Source organism: Oratosquilla oratoria, chromosome 10 (genome assembly GCF_046742065.1).
Source record: "Oratosquilla oratoria isolate Oo_2021 chromosome 10, ASM4674206v1, whole genome shotgun sequence".
Classification (NCBI taxonomy): domain Eukaryota; kingdom Metazoa; phylum Arthropoda; class Malacostraca; order Stomatopoda; family Squillidae; genus Oratosquilla; species Oratosquilla oratoria.
The window spans coordinates 40,583,041-40,600,718 of NC_134786.1; the positions used below are offsets into that span (position 1 = coordinate 40,583,041).

General features: G+C 38.3%; 1 protein-coding gene across 6 annotated transcripts in view; it reads right to left on the reverse strand.

The window, feature by feature from the left end:
* The window catches only part of Coq6 (ubiquinone biosynthesis protein COQ6, mitochondrial), a 159,979-nt gene that overhangs the window by 17,264 nt on the left and 125,037 nt on the right, over nt 1-17,678 (reverse strand). For 4 of the 6 annotated variants that reach the window (XM_076191736.1, XM_076191737.1, XM_076191735.1 and 1 more), the window contains one exon: nt 13,243-13,358. In XM_076191736.1, coding sequence (XP_076047851.1) covers nt 13,243-13,358 — 116 coding nt within the window. Of the gene's footprint in view, nt 1-2,179; nt 2,312-13,242; nt 13,359-17,678 lie in introns of those variants that run through there. The other 2 variants (XR_012966803.1, XM_076191738.1) reach the window with 2 other exon arrangements.

The window sequence follows — 17,678 nt, forward strand, 5'->3', positions numbered from 1 at the left end:
TGAAATTAACAATTAAACATTATCCCAATTTGAATTTTTGTGTTTATTATTATTATTCATAAATTCTATAACTAAATTGTTTTTTCTGCCAGAGTACTTCAAAGTCAGGGGTAAATTACTTTTACTACAAATTCTTCTGAGGCAACAGCCCAAAAAGTTACTCAAACCCTGCATTACACACTGACTCTTAACAGGACTCAAAACACTTTCCATCTAGGTTCCTGCTTCCATGTACCAGTATTTTTGTCTGCTCAGCCATCATACTCCCCCCCCCCCAAAAAAAAAAAGTAACAGCTACTAACCATCACCAACCATGCATGTGATCCACACACATGTGACATGACACCTTGAGCAAGACTTGTATCTTGCAGACTTCACATATTTCTCTATTGCAAAACGCAGAGTAAGACAACAGGATGTCACCACATGAAGATGCCTAATGTCACCAAACAGACACACTTGAACCCCATTCTTATACCTACCCCAATTACATTACCCATAAGCTAACATATACATACCATGTCTAACCACACCCACCAACCATGACTAACCCCTATAATATAGAACTAACACCAATGCCTAGAATTCTGAACTAACACGAGTCACATACGACAACCCACTAACCCCCCTTTATTATCGGAGGGCTATGCTGCCGATAGACCAGGGCTGGCCAGGTCAAGAGCCTGCCAGACAGCCAAAGTTGGCCAGGTCAAGAGTTTGTCAGCGAGACAGATCTGCCCAGGTGAGTGCCCGAGGTCAAGGCCTGGCACTTAGAGTATTATGGTCAAGGGACCTAATTGTAACCTATTTTTAACCAGATCATATTGTTAATAAAGAGAAGAAAGTCCAGCAGAGACTTTATCTTGTCTGCAAAACCACCATTGCTTGTATCACAGTTTGTACACTGATAGCATGCCTTGTACCATAAACAGCTGGTTACACTTGTAGGCAGCAATGTACCACAGTCGTATGGGAAGGAAAAAAAAAAAAAAAAAAAAAAAAAAAAAAAAATACACCACAAAGCTTCAACATCACAGCAAGGAAGGGTTAAAATTGGCATGTAGTGACCCCTAACAGAGCTCTTTTTAACTATAAAAACTGGGGTTCTGTTCCATACATACATATACAAAGGTTTTTTTTTCCCTTCCCTCCCTCTTTTCTCAGCTCCTCCTGGATGACTGGTCATCCCTCCATTTCACCCACTGCCCTGGGTCAGAGGCAATGTAGCAAGACACAGCACATCCACAGTAAGGCCGCTTCATTTAATCAGTGATCCCCCTCTCCGTCTCTTTATGCAGAAAAACAGAAGATGAAGAGAAATCCCTTTAGGCTGTGTTAAAATATCATTCACACATATTCCTTAATCCCCCACCCACTCCCTTCCATGCATCACAGCATCATCTATACACAACCATTCTCCACTCACTCCTATCTTCTGTCTTCTCCCTTCCTTCCTCAACAGACAACCCCCTCTTTCCCAATGCCCCTTTTACCCTATCCAACCATCTCATCTTTACTGGCCCTCTCATGTTTACTCCATCCACCTCTGCCTTCCACAACTCTTCACTAATCTTTCTTCACTCATTCTTTCCATGTGTCCAAATCATCTCAATACTCTTTCATCAACTCTATCTCCCAGTTCCTCTTCCATCCCTGTTCTCCTCCTCACCTCCTCGTTTCTCACTCTATCCAGTGTAGTAACCCCTACCATATTTCTCAAACACTTCATCTGAAACACATTCAAACTTTCTCTTTTCCTCTCTTATGTTCCTTGTTTCTGCCCCACACAGTGCTGTTGGCACAATCACCCCCTCATACAATCTCATCTACCTGTAACATAAAGGAGAAAATTTTGACAAGATAGAGCTGTATGACCAGAGGCCCAAAGTAATGTTCATTGCTTATTACCAGTATTATTGCATGTACATTCATTCTTTGTACTGTGTTTTTATAGCACCTGAATACTGGATCTTTCCAAATTGAGGGTTTGCTTAGTACTCCAGTCTTTAGGCAAAGGAAAAACTGAGCTAATCATAAATACACATACATACATATACCAAAGGCTTTTTCCCCCTTACACGGGAGGTAGCCAAAAGAAAAAGGCATAGAAACCACTCCCATCCATTCCATCCCCTATATACTCCACTCCCATCTACCCTCTTCCCTCCCTCTTATCTTGGCACCTCCTGGATGATGGGTCATCCCTGCATCTTGTCCACTCCCTGGGTCAGAAGCAGTGTTGCAAGACACAGCACATCCACAGCAAGGCTGCTTCATTAAATTGGCGACCCCTTCCCTCCGTCCCTTCATGCTGAAAAGGAGAAGACAGGGAGAAATCCCTTTGGGCTGAGTCAATTTATTTCTCATCCCCATCCCCCACCCACTCCACCTCATGCATCACAGCATCATCCATAAACAACCATTCCCCATTCACCTATATCTTCTCTCTTCTCCCGTTCTTCCTCAACAGACATTCCCCTCTTTCCCGATGCCCCTTTTACCCCATCCATCTCATCCTAGGTCGACCCCTCATGTTCATGCCTTCTACCTCTGCCTTCCACACCTCTTTTACTAGTCTTTCTTCACTCATTCTTTCCATGTGTCCAAACCATCCCAGTACTCTTTCATCAACCCTATCTCCCAACTCCCTTTCCACCCTTGTTCTCCTCACCTCCTCATTTCTCACTCTATCTAGCCTAGTAACCCCTATCATATTTCTCAGGCATTTCATCTCAAAATACATTCAAATTCTTCTTCTCTTATGTTCCATGTTTCTGCCCCATACAGTGCTGTCAGCACAATCACTCCTTCAAATAAGAAACCGAAGCGGAAGTAAGTGTAGCGATTGAGCGGTTTTCTTGCTGACATGAAGGAAATGACTAATTGTTATTATATGGAAGGTGTAGGCTATGTTTCTCATGTGACTGATAAGGTTAAATCCAGATCTTAGAATAAGTATAATTGGCACAATGCAGAAAGAAAACGACGAAAAAATATTGAATGAACCAACGAAGAGAGGCCTGGATGTAAGTAAGGTTGAGTCGCTGAGAGGAGTTATTCCCAAGAGGACATGCTTAATTGACACACCAAGAATAAATCAAAGGTGGGAGAACAACAGTTTTTCAGGTTTTCAAAGAGATCCATGAGAAATAGGTAAAGGCTTAGATATAGATAGAGAAGTTAGATATAGCAATGCATTAAGAAAATGTGAAATAAATTAATTATTGGAAGAAATCATAGGTTTAAAATTGGACTTTCGAGCTGTACTTAGGAAAGTGATTACTCTGCGTAAGAGTAATGAACAAACAATTAGAGAATTGAGTGACCTAAAGAGCGAAATTGATATGCTCAAAAGAGAAAACGAAAGAATAAAAAATGAGGATAAGAATAAAAATGAAGAACTGAAAAAGGTCAAAGAGCAATTACAGGTAGTGACCGGAAAGGTAGAAGAGTCAATCAAGGAAACAGACCTCCTTGAAATAGAAAATCAGTGGAAACAAGAACAGGAAAAACAAAAAATATCCTTTAGAGAAATAGGACAAAAGCAGATGGAGGAAAATACAAAAGAAACAGTTATGAAAGTAATTAAAGAAAAGGAAAATTGGGTGAGAGACACCGCTGCATTGTGGTCCATGGTATCCAAGAAAAACATGATACTGTAGGATGGGGTAATCGGGCCATCACTGGGGGGTAAATGGGCCATATAAAAGTTATTCACTTTTTTAATTGAAATTGGTTTTAAAATATTTCACTTTTACCCTGAATAAATACCTACCTCCATTTTACCAGAATTTTATTTACCAGTTGTAACATAATTTTTAATACATGAATAACTTTTATATGGCCCATTTACCCCAGTGATGGCCTGATTACCCCATTCTACAGTACAGATGCTCCTCTACTTATGTTCATTCGTTTTATGTTTTTTTTTATTTTACGTTTGAACTGACTGTAAAAAAAAATTGTATTTTTTTTAGTGAATTTTTGAGTTTAGCGCGCTCTCCGTAGTACGAGACGTTCAAACGATACTTACGCATGATGCTGCGTCCATTGTTTACATGGCACAAACGACAGACTGAACGTGCCTTGCCGCCTCCTCCTCCTCCTCCTCCCCCTTCTTCTGTATGTTGCTTGAATTTAATATTTATTTGAAATTAATGTTATTATTTTACAATGTTATATTTATGATTAATGATTTAGGGGTGTTTTATAAGATACGGTAATAGAATCTATGAATGTATAGTACAGTACAAAGGGTCATACATTACTGGAGCGTACAGTAACAACTTACATTCATGTTCACGTTATGTTTGGCCGTTCTGAACGTAACTAAAATGTAAGTTGAGGAGCATCTGTATGTATAAATACCATAGAGAAAAGGAGGAAAAGGAAATAGTTAAGGAAATTCTGAAAGAAATTCAGGATGTAGGGCAAAATTTTGACAAAGAAATTGACGAGATTCACAGGATAGGCAAATACTCAAAAGAAAAACAACATAGACCTCTGAAAATAAAACTAAGAACTTAAATGAGAGCTGAGGAGATACTATCTAAGGCGGTTAAATTAGCAAACAGCAAGAAATTCAGACATACATGGATAAAAAAGGAAATGAGTGATGAGGAAAAAGAGAAAGACAAGGCTCTCAGAACTGAAGCCAACAAAAGAAATGAGAAAAGAACAGAGACAGAATTTTTTTTTTCTTTTTAGAATACTGGATCTGAGACTGAAAAAATGGTACATCAGAAACATGGAAACTTAAATTAAAAAAGAGAAGAAAATATAAAACTAAAAGTGGCATACACAAAAATTGACAGTATGATCTCTGGAATTACTGAACTAAACAAATATCTGGAATAGAGAAGACAAATTGTGGAGACAAAACTAAAAGGCCCTCTATCAACAAGTATGGTGGGACAATGTCTATACAACCACTGGGCAAAAAATAGAACAGACAAACAGGGAGGTGTCATGATATTGACCAAAAAAAGGTTTACCGTAGATACTCGTCTATAGGTCGAAATCTTAAGGAATTTTTTTTAGGCTAAAACCTAGGGGTTGACATATACTCAAGTAATAATCTTGTTAGGTTGAAATCCAGACATGACAAGAAAGGCTAGGAAGAACTCTTACCTTTTCTTTAGGTTCAGAAATCAAAATATTTACCTACTAGTTACTACCAGTAAACAATGGGGACATAAAATACATGGTACGTACCAAAACATATGAAATTCCTTCTAGATACGGTAACCCAATACAGTGGTTTTACCCGTTTGTTAAAATTCTTAGCACAGGCGAGCTTATTATATCATGTATACTATTATAGTACCCATAGTTGTTTAAAAAATAATAAAATGCTGTGATATTCTCAAATTTAGGTATTTTTTTTAGTTTCGACCATGGGCGCAATATAGCAATAGAAAATTAATCATAAATTTTGTAAATTAAAATGTATCAACGTAATATGCAATTTTGTGGGCGGAAGTGAAAAAAAAAAGATACCTTGCTACAAGCAAATATGCTAATGAACGAAGTCGGTAGCATAAGATCAGGACGCCATCTTGTCGTCTGTCAATTAATGGCCTCGATGCTTCCGACAGTACTGTACCTCGCCAGGTACATTTTCTTGAAGAAATGTTATGAAGAGGAGATACATGCATTCCTTCAAGCTGCAAGAACTTTGTATACCCCGCAAGCTGAGTGGTTGAAAAGCCCGCCAACATCTCTCATGACGACGACAACAAGGACGAGCTGGATGACATTTAATTTGCAGGTTAGGTTAGTTTAGGTTAGACGAATTTATCATCCTTTCATTTCTTCGACGTCAGCATCTATCATAACAAACATGGCATACCATTCGCCTGACATGACATCGTTACTTACGAAATCTGTTTTAGCACCTTTTTTGTTTTTTATTTCCGCTCACAAAATTGCATATTACGTTGATACATTATAATTTACAAAATTAATAATTAATTTTTTATTGCTATATTGCGCCCATGGTCAAAACTAAAAATTTACCAAAATCTAGCTTTCTATATGATATATATTATTGTTACCATTACCAAAACAATGCATGAATCTCACCATCACGAAAACAAACTGTTCAATATTGCCAACTTGTTACTGTTACAGTGACACATGGTATAATCCTAAATATTTTAACTAAAATCCACCAAAATCATTTTCCTTGCTGTTGTGATCTTCACCACCAAACGGCTCCTCCCACTCACTTCTGTGTAGAGTATCGTCATACGGATCAACTTCATCAGCCATAGGAACATCAACATCATCTTCCTCCTCCACATTATCATTAGCCTGATCATCCGCACAGTTGAGATTACAAGACTACTCTGAGACACTGTTTGTTAAAATTGTTTCTAACGAAACACGCCTAGCCAATTTATTCCATATACCGTGCATTACTTGGTAATCTGTTCAAGTTTTTCACTCCCCTGAAATGGCAACTTCAGTGAAACTTATTAAATATTAAAATCAATGAACTTAAAAAAACATAAACCAAAATACATCAGAATTAATGAAGTGAAAAAACCATAATAATCAATTGCTATACAGTAATAGGTAAGCCATGCCACTTCAAAGCATTAAGACAGTGGAATGCTCAAAGCACCAAAACAAAAACAAGCCACTCGACCTGTACATGAGGTATATGGAAAATTCCAGATTTTTGGGCCAAAAATGGGGGGTTGACCTTTACACGAGATCGACCTATAGACGAGTATATACGGTAAATGTGACAAAGATAAATGAAGGCAAATATAATGTGGAATTAATTATGATTAAAGTTGTAAATAAAAATATGAAAAGTAGAAAATTTGTAGCACATACACAGCGGCCTTGCTGTGGATGTGCTGTGTCTTGTGACATTGCTTCTGACCCAGGGCAGTGGACAGGATGCAGGGATGACCCGTCATCCAGGAGGTGCCAAGATGAGAGGGAGGGAGGAGGGTGGAGGGGAGTGGAATATGTACATACATACATACATATACCAAGGCTTTTTCCCCCTTCCAAGGGAGGTAGCCACAAAGGGAAAGGCATAAAAACACTCCCACCCATTTCATCCCTAAATACACTCCACACCCCTCCCACCCTTCCTCTCATCTGAGCACCATCTGGATGACGGGTCATCCCTGAACCCTGCCCACCGCCCTGGGTCAGAAGCAGTGTCGCAAGACACAGTACATCCACAGCAAGGCCGCTTCATTTAATCGGCGACCCCCCCTCTCCGTCCCCCTTTGCATATAAAGGGAGGACGGGGAGAAATCCCTTCGGGCTGCGTCAAAATTTACTCACACATACTACCCCCCCACCCCCCCGCCCATTCCTCCTCATGCAGTCACAACATCATCCATATACAACCATTCTCCACTCACCTCTGTCTTCCGTCCTCTCCCTTCCTTCCTCAACAGACATTCCCCTCTTCCCCAAAGCCCCCTTCACCCCATCCATCCACCTCATCCTAGGACGTCCCCTCATGTTCACTCCCTCCACATCTGCCTTCCATACCTCTTTTACTAGTCTTTCTTCACTCATTCTTTCCATGTGTCCAAACCATCCTAATATTCTTTCATCAACCCTCTCTCCCAAATCCTTTTTCACCCCTGTTCTCCTCCTCACCTCCTCATTTCTCACTCTATCTAGCCTAGTAACCCCCACCATACTTCTCAGACACCTCATCTCAAACACATTCAAACTCCTTCTCTCTTCTTCTCTTATGTTCCACGTTTCTGCCCCATACAGTGCTGTTGGCACAATCACTCCTTCATACAGTCTCCTCTTCGCATCCATTCCTAAATGTCTATTTCTCATTACACTCTTTAAACCACCATGTAGGGGATGGAATGGGTGGGAGTGGTTTCTATGCCTTTTTCTTTTTGTCTATCACCCTTGTAAGGGGGGAAAGAGCCTTTGGTATATGTATGTGACACCAAAAACACAGGCTTGGTCTGATAGTGATCATTCTAAATTACTGGAAGACACAATGAATGTGCTAAATGAGTTACTGAAAGAGGGTGGTAACAAAGTAATTATGGGTGATTTTAATCTGGGAAGAAATAATAGTAAAAGGGGGAGAAGAATTTTGGAGCAACATTCTGCTGGATATGACCATTGAATATACCTCAACACAATGGGTTAAGGAAAATACTAGATATGGAAACAATGAGGAACTGTCACAACTAGACTTAATATTAACTTCTGAACAGGATATCGTGAATAAAATGGAGTATAAGACACCAATTGGAAAGAGTGACCATATACTAATAGAGTTTGAATTAAAAGAACAAAACGATGTAAGAAGGAATGAAAAACATAGAGAAGGAAGGTTAATGTACAACAAAACGGATTTTGTAAAACTTAGAAAGTTTTTCCAAAACACAAACTGGAATAAATTCTCCAAAGAGGATACAAAGATGGAAGACAAATGGAACATATTCAAAGAAAAGTACAAGGAAGGAATTGATAAATATATACCAAAGAAGAAGCAAAAAGAGATTTATATAAAGTGTTGGTATAACAAAAGGTGCAGTGAGGCTAAAGACAGAAGAGACAAAGCCTGGAAAAGATGTAAATAAGACAAAAAAACATCCAAATGGCAAACATTTATAAAACTTAGAAACGAATATGTGAATATATGCAGGAAAGAAAAAAGAAACTATGAAAAAGATATTATAGACAAATGTAAGGATCAACCTAAACTCTTTTACAGATATGTAAATGATAAATTAAAAGACAAACATGAAATTGTAAAACTGCATGAAGGAGATAAAGAATATATAGATGACATAGAAATGGCAGAAGTTATGATCAAATATTTCAGGACTGTCTTTACAATTGAGAGGTCACAATCTGAGAAGATGGACAACGAGAAAGATCCCCTAAAATGAAAGAAATAAAAGTAACACAGAAAGAAATAAGAGACCAAATAAAAAACCTAGATGTTAGGAAATTGCATGGACCAGATGGAATTGCAAATTGGATACTGAACGAGTGTACAGATGAACTAATGGACAAATTATACAAGATAATAGATTTTTCACTCAAAGAAGGAAAAGTACTGCAAGATTGGAAAGATGCAAACATAGTACCAATATATAAAGGAGGAAAGAAAGACCCTACAAACTTCAGACTGGTATCCCTTACAAGTACAGTAGCAAAAATATGTGAAAAGTTTATCAGAAACAAATGGATCAAACACTTGGAAGAGAATAAATTATTAAACCCTAAACAATTTGGCTTTAGAAGTGGAAGATTGTGTACCATAAACTTAATATGTTTTTACTTGAGATTAATTGAGATATTACAAGAAAGAGATGGCTGGGCAGATTGCTTCTTGGACTTGCAGAAAGCTTTTGATAAAGTACCACATAAAAAGTTAATAAGAAAAATTGAAATAATAGGAGGAATACAAGGTAAGCTACTGGAATGGATGAAGGATTTTTTAAGTGGGAGAAAAATGAGAGTGGTACTTAGAGACAAAAATTCGAACTAAGATGTGATAAGTGGCGTCCCGCAAGGTTCTGTATTGGCTCCTTTAATGTTTGCCATATATATAAATGATATGGATGAGGGAGTTAAGTGTTACATGAACTTCTTTGCTGATGATGCCAAATTACTCAAGAGAGTGAGTACAGAAGAAGATTGCAGATTGCTACAAAAAGACCTGGAGAAATATGGGAATGGAGTCAGAGGTGTGAAGTGAACTTTAACATTAAGAAATTATAATGGAATTTGGGAAAAGCGAAAATAGAATATCGGGGCAATATAAAATTGGTACCAAGTAAAAAAAGTTGACTTAGAAAGGGACTTGGGAGTGATTATCTCAAGTGACTTGACACCTGATAAACATGTCAATAAATTAGTTGGAGAGACTTTCAATTTATTAAAGTCAATGAAAGTGGCCTTCAACTACATGGATGAAGAAATTGAAAAGAAAATAGTGGTTGCACTGATAAGACCTAAAATGGAGTATGCTGTGACACTATGGGCACCTAGCACACACACACACACACAAACATCTATGTGGATCTCAACATCCAGGAAGTGCCTTATTGTATTTATAGGGGAGGGGAGTGCTCATGGTGTAGTGGGGGAGTGATAGGGAAGGAGAAGGGAAGGGATTATTGAGGGAAATGGAAGGAAATGAGGAAGAGAGGGACATGGTCCAGGAGGCCAGGCGTTTAGTAAACAAGAGGCGAACCGACAATAATGATTTTGGTGACGACGGAATCAACAAAAATGTAAAGATTAGAAGTATAGATAAGAGCAGCACAGTGGAAGGTGATGATAGTAGTTGCCAGGGATTTAAAGAGGGTGGGGGGGATACCAACCTCCCCCGATTGGCAAGACTAGAGGAGAAACTTGATAAGATGACCGAACATTGGGAAAACAGGTTTGGTTACGTAGCCAAAATTGCGCAGAGAGTTGAAAAATTGGAAGAACTAGAGAAGGTGAACAAAAATTTAACTAATGAAATAGAAGAATTAAAAAGACAGTTAAAAGAAGTAAAAGAAGAAAATGAAGAATTAAAGAGGAATAATAAAGACAATAAAGAGGCCATAGCAAAGGAAGCACAGGGTTGGAAAAAAAATCCAGGAAAACAGTAAAGTTGCATTTACTGACATAATTAAACAGCAAATGAAAGAACAAACTGAAGACTCAGTTATCAAAGTGATGAAATAGAAGGAGAATATAGTAAGAGACTTAGCAGATAAAAAGAAATGTATAATTATATTAGGAATGGAAGAGAAACATAACCTAGATAGAACTTCAAGAATCAATGAGGAAAAAGAAAAAGTAAGCAGTTTACTAGAATTAGTTCAGGAAGATGAACCTGAAATCATGAAACAAATTGAAGAGATGTATAGTCTCGGAAAGTATAGTACAGATAAGACCAGACCAATTAAGATTAAATTCAGGTCACAAACGACGGCATAGAATATCTTAACAAAAAACAGGGAAACTAGCAGCAAGTGAACAATATAAAAAGGTATGGATAAAAAGAGAAATGAATAAAGAGGAAAGAGGAGGAAAAAATGAAAAGACATGAAGCTAAGGAAAAAAAAAACAGAACACAACAGTCAGAAAAAGAGAAATTCTATTGGAGAGTAGTGAATATCAAAATAAGGAAATACAACATACTAGAGAAAAACAAAAGGGAAACAGAATACAATGGAAGTGGCAGAAAACTAAGAGTGTCTTACACAAATATAGATGGATTAATAACAAGATTGAATGAGCTGAATGATTATCTGAAGGAAAAAGAAAATGACATAATGGGAATTGTAGAAACGAAATTAAAAGGTCCACTACCACCCAACAGTGTAGGACATGATGCATATAATTATTGGATTAGAAACAGAGAGACAAAACAAGGGGGTGGAGTTATGTTCCTGACTAAGGATATAAACGTGAGGTGTGTCACATATGGAAAGAATACAGTAGAGATGATTATGATTGAAGTGGAAGACAGAGATAAGAAGAGCAGAAAGTTTGTGATAAATTATGTGCCTCCAAAAACAGCCTCGTGGGATGAAAGTGAACATAAATGTATGTAAGAAGACACAAGGATAGATAATGGAAGATGGAGTAAGAATAGTTATGATGGGCGACTTTAATTGCAAAGAAGTCTGCTGGGAAGAGATGACAGTAAAGGGTGGAGACGGCTCATGGGGATATGTTCTACTCGAGATGATTATTGACAATACAATGACACAGTGGATACAGGAGAACACTAGGTATAGAAATGAAGAACCATCGAGACTAGACTTAATAATTACATCTGAACCTAGAATAGTGGAAAAGATTGAATATAAAACACCAACAAGTAAAAGTGACCATATATTGATTGAACTGGAACTAAATGAGGAAAAATACATGAAAAGAAATTAACAATATAGAAAAGGAAGAATGATGTATGAAAAAACAAACTTTGATAAAATAAGAAAATTCTTTCAAAAAGAAAACTGGGAAGATATATACAAAGAAGAAACAACAGTGGAAGAGAAATGGAATATTTTGACAAAATTTTTACAAAAAAGGAGTGGAGAAGTATGTCCCCCCCCCCCCCAAAAAAAAAAAAAAAAAAAAAATGTATATATATATATATATATATATAAAGTGCTGGTATAGCAAAAGTTGTAGAGAGTTAAAAGACAAAAGAGATAAAGCTTGGACCAAATTGAAGAAATACAAAAGGCCTGAAAATGGAAAATATATACTTGTTATAGAAATGAATATGTACAAGTGTGCAGAGAGGAAAAGAGAAAATATGAAAAAGATGTCATAGAAAAATGTAAAGATCAACCAAAATTATTTTACAGATTTGTAAACAACAAACTGAAAAACAAACAAGATTTGGAGAAATTAAGACAAGAAGGAGTTGAATACACAGAGGAAATAGAAATGGCAGAAATTATGAACAAGCATTTTAAATCAGTGTTTACAAGGGAGAGCATACAACCTGAAGAGATCGAATGGAAAGAGAAAGTCCCCCTATGAAAGAAATAGAAGTAACAAAGAATGAAATAATGAAACACTTGAGTAATCTTGATGAAATAGCAAACTGGATTTTGAAAGAATGCAGGAATGAACTGGCAGACAAAATACATAGCATAATAAACAGTTCCTTGAGAGAAGGAAAAGTTCCAGAAGATTGGAAAAAAGCAAATATAGTACCTTTATATAAAGAGGGGGAAAAAAGAAGACCCTACCAACTATAGACCAGTCTCTCTAACAAGTACAATAGCAAAAATTTGTGAATGAATTGTCAAAAGTAGATGGGTAAAATATTGAGAAAAAATTGTGCTAAATCCAAGGCAATTTGGATTCAGACAAGGACAATCATGCGTCACCAATTTAATATGTTTCTATTCAAGGCACCACCCCATCCATGTATAAATTGAACAGCCAGACGACATACCACATCCCTGATAAAGTCCCACCTTTATCTCAAACCACTCACTCTCTCCATTTCTAATCCTAACACAAGCCCTACTACTCTCATAAAAGCTCTTGACTGTTCTTAACAGCTAATCACCATTGATCAATTCATTGTGCCAGGCCTCTCTTGCAGGAAACCCATATCTCCAAGGTAACTAAGAACAGCCACTGGAATGGCCCATAAGTCACTAGAAGAAGAAGAAGAAGCAGAAAAAAAAGTGTTGTCTGGAAACAGCTAGTGTGAGGCATTACCATTAAGTTCATTACCATAATTTTAGAACTTACCAATATCCCCCCCTTCAAGCACAGCTTCTTCAAGTGTCTGAGTTAAGCAAGCTACATCGCCAAACCCTAGGTTAACTCCTTGTCCTGCAAGAGGGTGAACACGATGAGCAGCATCCCTAAAGAAGAGAAAAAGGAAATTGTACATAAGTCACCATTATATCGTATCCTATCAACTTAAAGAACACAAAGTCTCACAGAGCTTACACAGTGTAAAATAGTTCACAGGAGGTAAAAATGGCAGGGTTGATGAAAAGGGTAATGAGTAATGTGTCACTATATAACCTCCAATAAATAAATCTGTTGGCTCTGTTCTCTTACTAGAGACCCATGGCTCCTATGAGACTGGCTTTGGCTACTGGTTCCACCCAAAATTACTTAGTAAAAAGATATTGTGGAACTGTTTGAGAGAATTTAATATGTGCTCTGGGTCTTTTATGTGGTGGCTGCATCTCAGGCAAAAGGTCTGTCACCAGGCCTATTCTGTGTTAGTACTGTTTCAGTGGAGTGTAGTGACCTTAACCCCTTCCATACGGTGCCGCACACGTAGGCGTCATGAGGAGCAAGTGGATTCGCGACGCTGCCATATCGGCGTCTTGATTATATTTATTGTAGTCGCCCCTGTGTTTTTACATTCTCCCAAATGCGCCCTGAATCCCATTCTCTGTGGTTTTCAAAATTCGCGGGTGAAAGAGAGAATGATCGATATAAGCGGCGACTATATTTTATGATGCGAATATTATTTCGTTACGTCATACGGCTGGCATTGGCTGCTGCCCGCGAGATTTAAGTCCCGTACTGAAGTGGTTAACATCGGCATGTCAGTACTATCTTTGTTTGTCTTGTGAATAATTTCTCTGCTGGGTTGATTTCTGGGAATCTGATGAAGTCACAGATGGGAAGTGGACTTTAATACTAAGAAGTGTAGCATAATGGAGTTTGGAAAAAGCAAAAACAGAATATCAGGAAAATATACAATTGGAACCAAAGAAGTAAAGAAAGTAGGATCCATTATCACGAACGACTTGTCCTATGATATACAGATTAACAAAATTGTCGGGGAGACTTACAACTTACTAAGATCAATAAAAGTGGCGTTTACATACTTGGACGAAGACATGATGAAAAAAATATTGGTTACATTGATAAGGCCTAGATTAGAGTATGCAGCGACATTGTGGTCCCCCAGTACCAAAAAGAATATAAAGAAAATAGAAAGAATCCAAAGAGCAGCTACAAAAATGGCACCTGCACTTGCAAACCTATCATACGAAGAGAGATTGGCTAAACTGGAGTTACCGACACTGGAGCAAAGAAGAGAGAGAGGTGACCTATTGACCATCTACAGAATCATGAAAGGCACAGAGGTACTCGATAGTGAGAACTTACTTAACTGGGACAAAAGAAACACAAGAGGACATGGAAAGAAAATCAAAAAACATAGCTATAGAAGAGAACTGAAGAAAAACAGTTTTCCTCATAGAGTTTTGGACACTTGGAACAAACTGGACAATGGAATAGTATGCGCAAAAACCATTCATGAGTTTAAAAACAAACTAGACACTGCAAGATACAAAGGCGGGACATCACGAGCATAGCTCCCCTTCCCGCAAAATACAACTAGGTAAATACAACTAGGTAAATACAAGCAACCAAATCTAACACAGAACAACTCCAACAATATCACTCAAATATTTACAACCTTAACCTACCCCAATACCCTACAATACTTCAATCCAAAAGCATACACACACTCAATGACAAAACATGCAATCCTTAATATACTCAAACATTTACCACAATCTTCCCCTAGTATCCTATAATACTTCCATACAAATATTTAAACACACTCAGATCACACTACATACACTCCTTAATACATACATGCATATATCAAGGCTTTTTCCCCCTTACAAGGGAGGTAGCCAAAAAGGAAAAGGCATAAAATCATTCCCACCCATTCCATCCCTGAATACACTCCACATCCCTACACCCTCCCTCTTTTCTTAGCACTTCCTGGATGACGGGTCATCCTTGCACCTTGTCCACTGCCCTGGGTCAGAAGCAGTGTTGCAAGACACAGCACATCCACAGCAAGGCCGCTTCATTAAATCGGCGACCCCCCCTCTCCGTCCCCCCATTGCATAAAAGGAGAAGACGGGGAGAAATCCCTTCGGGCTGCGTCAAATTTTGCTCACACATACTACCCCACCCCCCACCCCCCCGCCCATTCCACCTCATGCATCACAACATCATCCATATACAATCATTCTCCATTCACCCCTGTCTTCTGTCCTCTCCCGTCCTTCCTCAACAGACATTCCCCTCTTCCCCAAAGTCCCCTTCACCCCATCCATCCATCTCATCCTAGGACGTCCCCTCATGTTCACTCCCTCCACATCTGCCTTCCATACCTCTTTTACTAGTCTTTCTTCACTCATTCTTTCCATGTGTCCAAACCATCCTAATACTCTTTCATCAACCCTATCTCCCAACTCCCTTTCCACCCCTGTTCTCCTCCTCATCTCCTCATTTCTCACTCTATCAAGCCTAGTAACCCCCATCATACTTCTCAGACACCTCATCTCAAACACATTCAAACTCCTTCTCTCTTCCTCTCTTATGTTCCATGTTTCTGCCCCATACAGTGCTGTTGGCACAATCATTCCTTCATACATTCTCCTCTTAGCATCCATTCCCAAATGTCTATTCCTCATTACACTCTTTAATCCACCAAGGCATTTACTCGCTTCTCTGCCTAATAATCTGCCTAATTTGGGCACTGATTTGAATGAAGACTTGGATGTAGTGGTAAAGTATAGAGTAAAGGAAGCAGGTAAATATCTAAGTGGAATATAAAGTGTTCTGAGCAATAGGTATCTGGGAATGAATGCAAAGACAAGGTTATATGTAGGAGTGATTTTTCCTGGGGCACTGTATGGATCAGACTTGGAGTATATTTATAAGGTAGAGAGGAAGAGACTAAAACTTTTTGAGATTACAAAAATGGATAGTGAGAAATATGATAGTGAAAAATATAGTGAGGCAGAAAATAGGTAGTAAAGGAGCTATCAGACAGGGTAGAACAAAGGGTATATGGAAAGAATGAATAAGGAGAGAATAACAGATTTTGGAAATCTAAAGATGACAGTAGACAAGAGGAAGGGTAAAGTTAAAAGTGACGAGGATTTTTTTTTTTTTTTTCTGGTGGAATGGGTGGCTAAATTATTTCATGTATGTTCAAAGGAAGGAGGTGCAACAGTGGATTAGAAGAGTGCACAGAGAAAGGGTCAACAGTGACATCAACCCAGCTAGCCTCTACCACTTGGATCACTATGTCAAAGTTTCCTAGCTTATAGGGTAGGTTATCATGAAAAGAGATGTTTATATTATGGAAATGGATGGTGATAGATAACCTTGACAAAGTATAAATTGTTGGTACATGGAGTGAGAGCAAGAGGTTGACCAAGGAAAAGGAGGGTGGATAGGGTGTAAGAAGCTATAAAAAGTACATGGTCAGGATGTTGAATGATCAAAAATGTGTGCATGTTAATGAGTGAGTTCGAGGTGAATGTATAAACTAAGGTGACAAGCTGTTCCATGAAATGGGTGAAGATGGGACAAACAGCCAGTACTGCTGGAAAAATGACAAGGTGCAACCTTTGCATGGTTTATGTGGGAAATAGTAATAGGGACACATGTGATGGGACTGACAAAAGGGGATTGGGACATTCCTCTCCCATGACTAGCCACCTCACTGTATGAGTTACAGATGACTGGATGAAGGTAGCAGTATGTGGATGTAATGTATGTTGACTATTTATTTATATCAACGGCTTCTTCCCTGTTATAAGGGAGGCAACCAGTCAAGGAACAGACCCACTTCCATCCACTACCCTTGTTTCCTTCTTGTCTTTGGTCCTCATGGATGAAGGGTCATCCAGGTCAGAAGCAAAGCAGCAAGACACAGTACATCCATAGCAGGTCCACATTTACTCAGCAACCCTCTGTATTTACCTAGTTGTATTCTGTGGGAGAGGAGCTATGCTCGTAGTGACCCGCAGTTATCTTTCTGCACCCAGTTCTTTCTTAAAATCATGTTTAGTTTTAGCACTCACTATTTTCTCTTTCAGTTTGTTCCATGTATCTATTACTCTGTGTGGAAAGCTGTTTTTTCAGATCTCTTCTGTAACTGTCTTAAGTTTCTTCTCGTGTCCTCTTGTATTTCTTCTGTCCCATTTAATTAGGTCATCCCTATCAAGGATTTCCATCCCTTTCATAATTCTGTAGATGGTTACCAAATTGCCTCTTTCTCTTCTTTGTTACAGAGTTGATAAGTTTAGTTTGTCCAATCTTTTATTCATATGTCAACTTGCTAAGTGTTGGTGCCATCTTTGTCAATGCTCTTTGAATTCTTTCTAGTTTCTTTATGCTTTTTT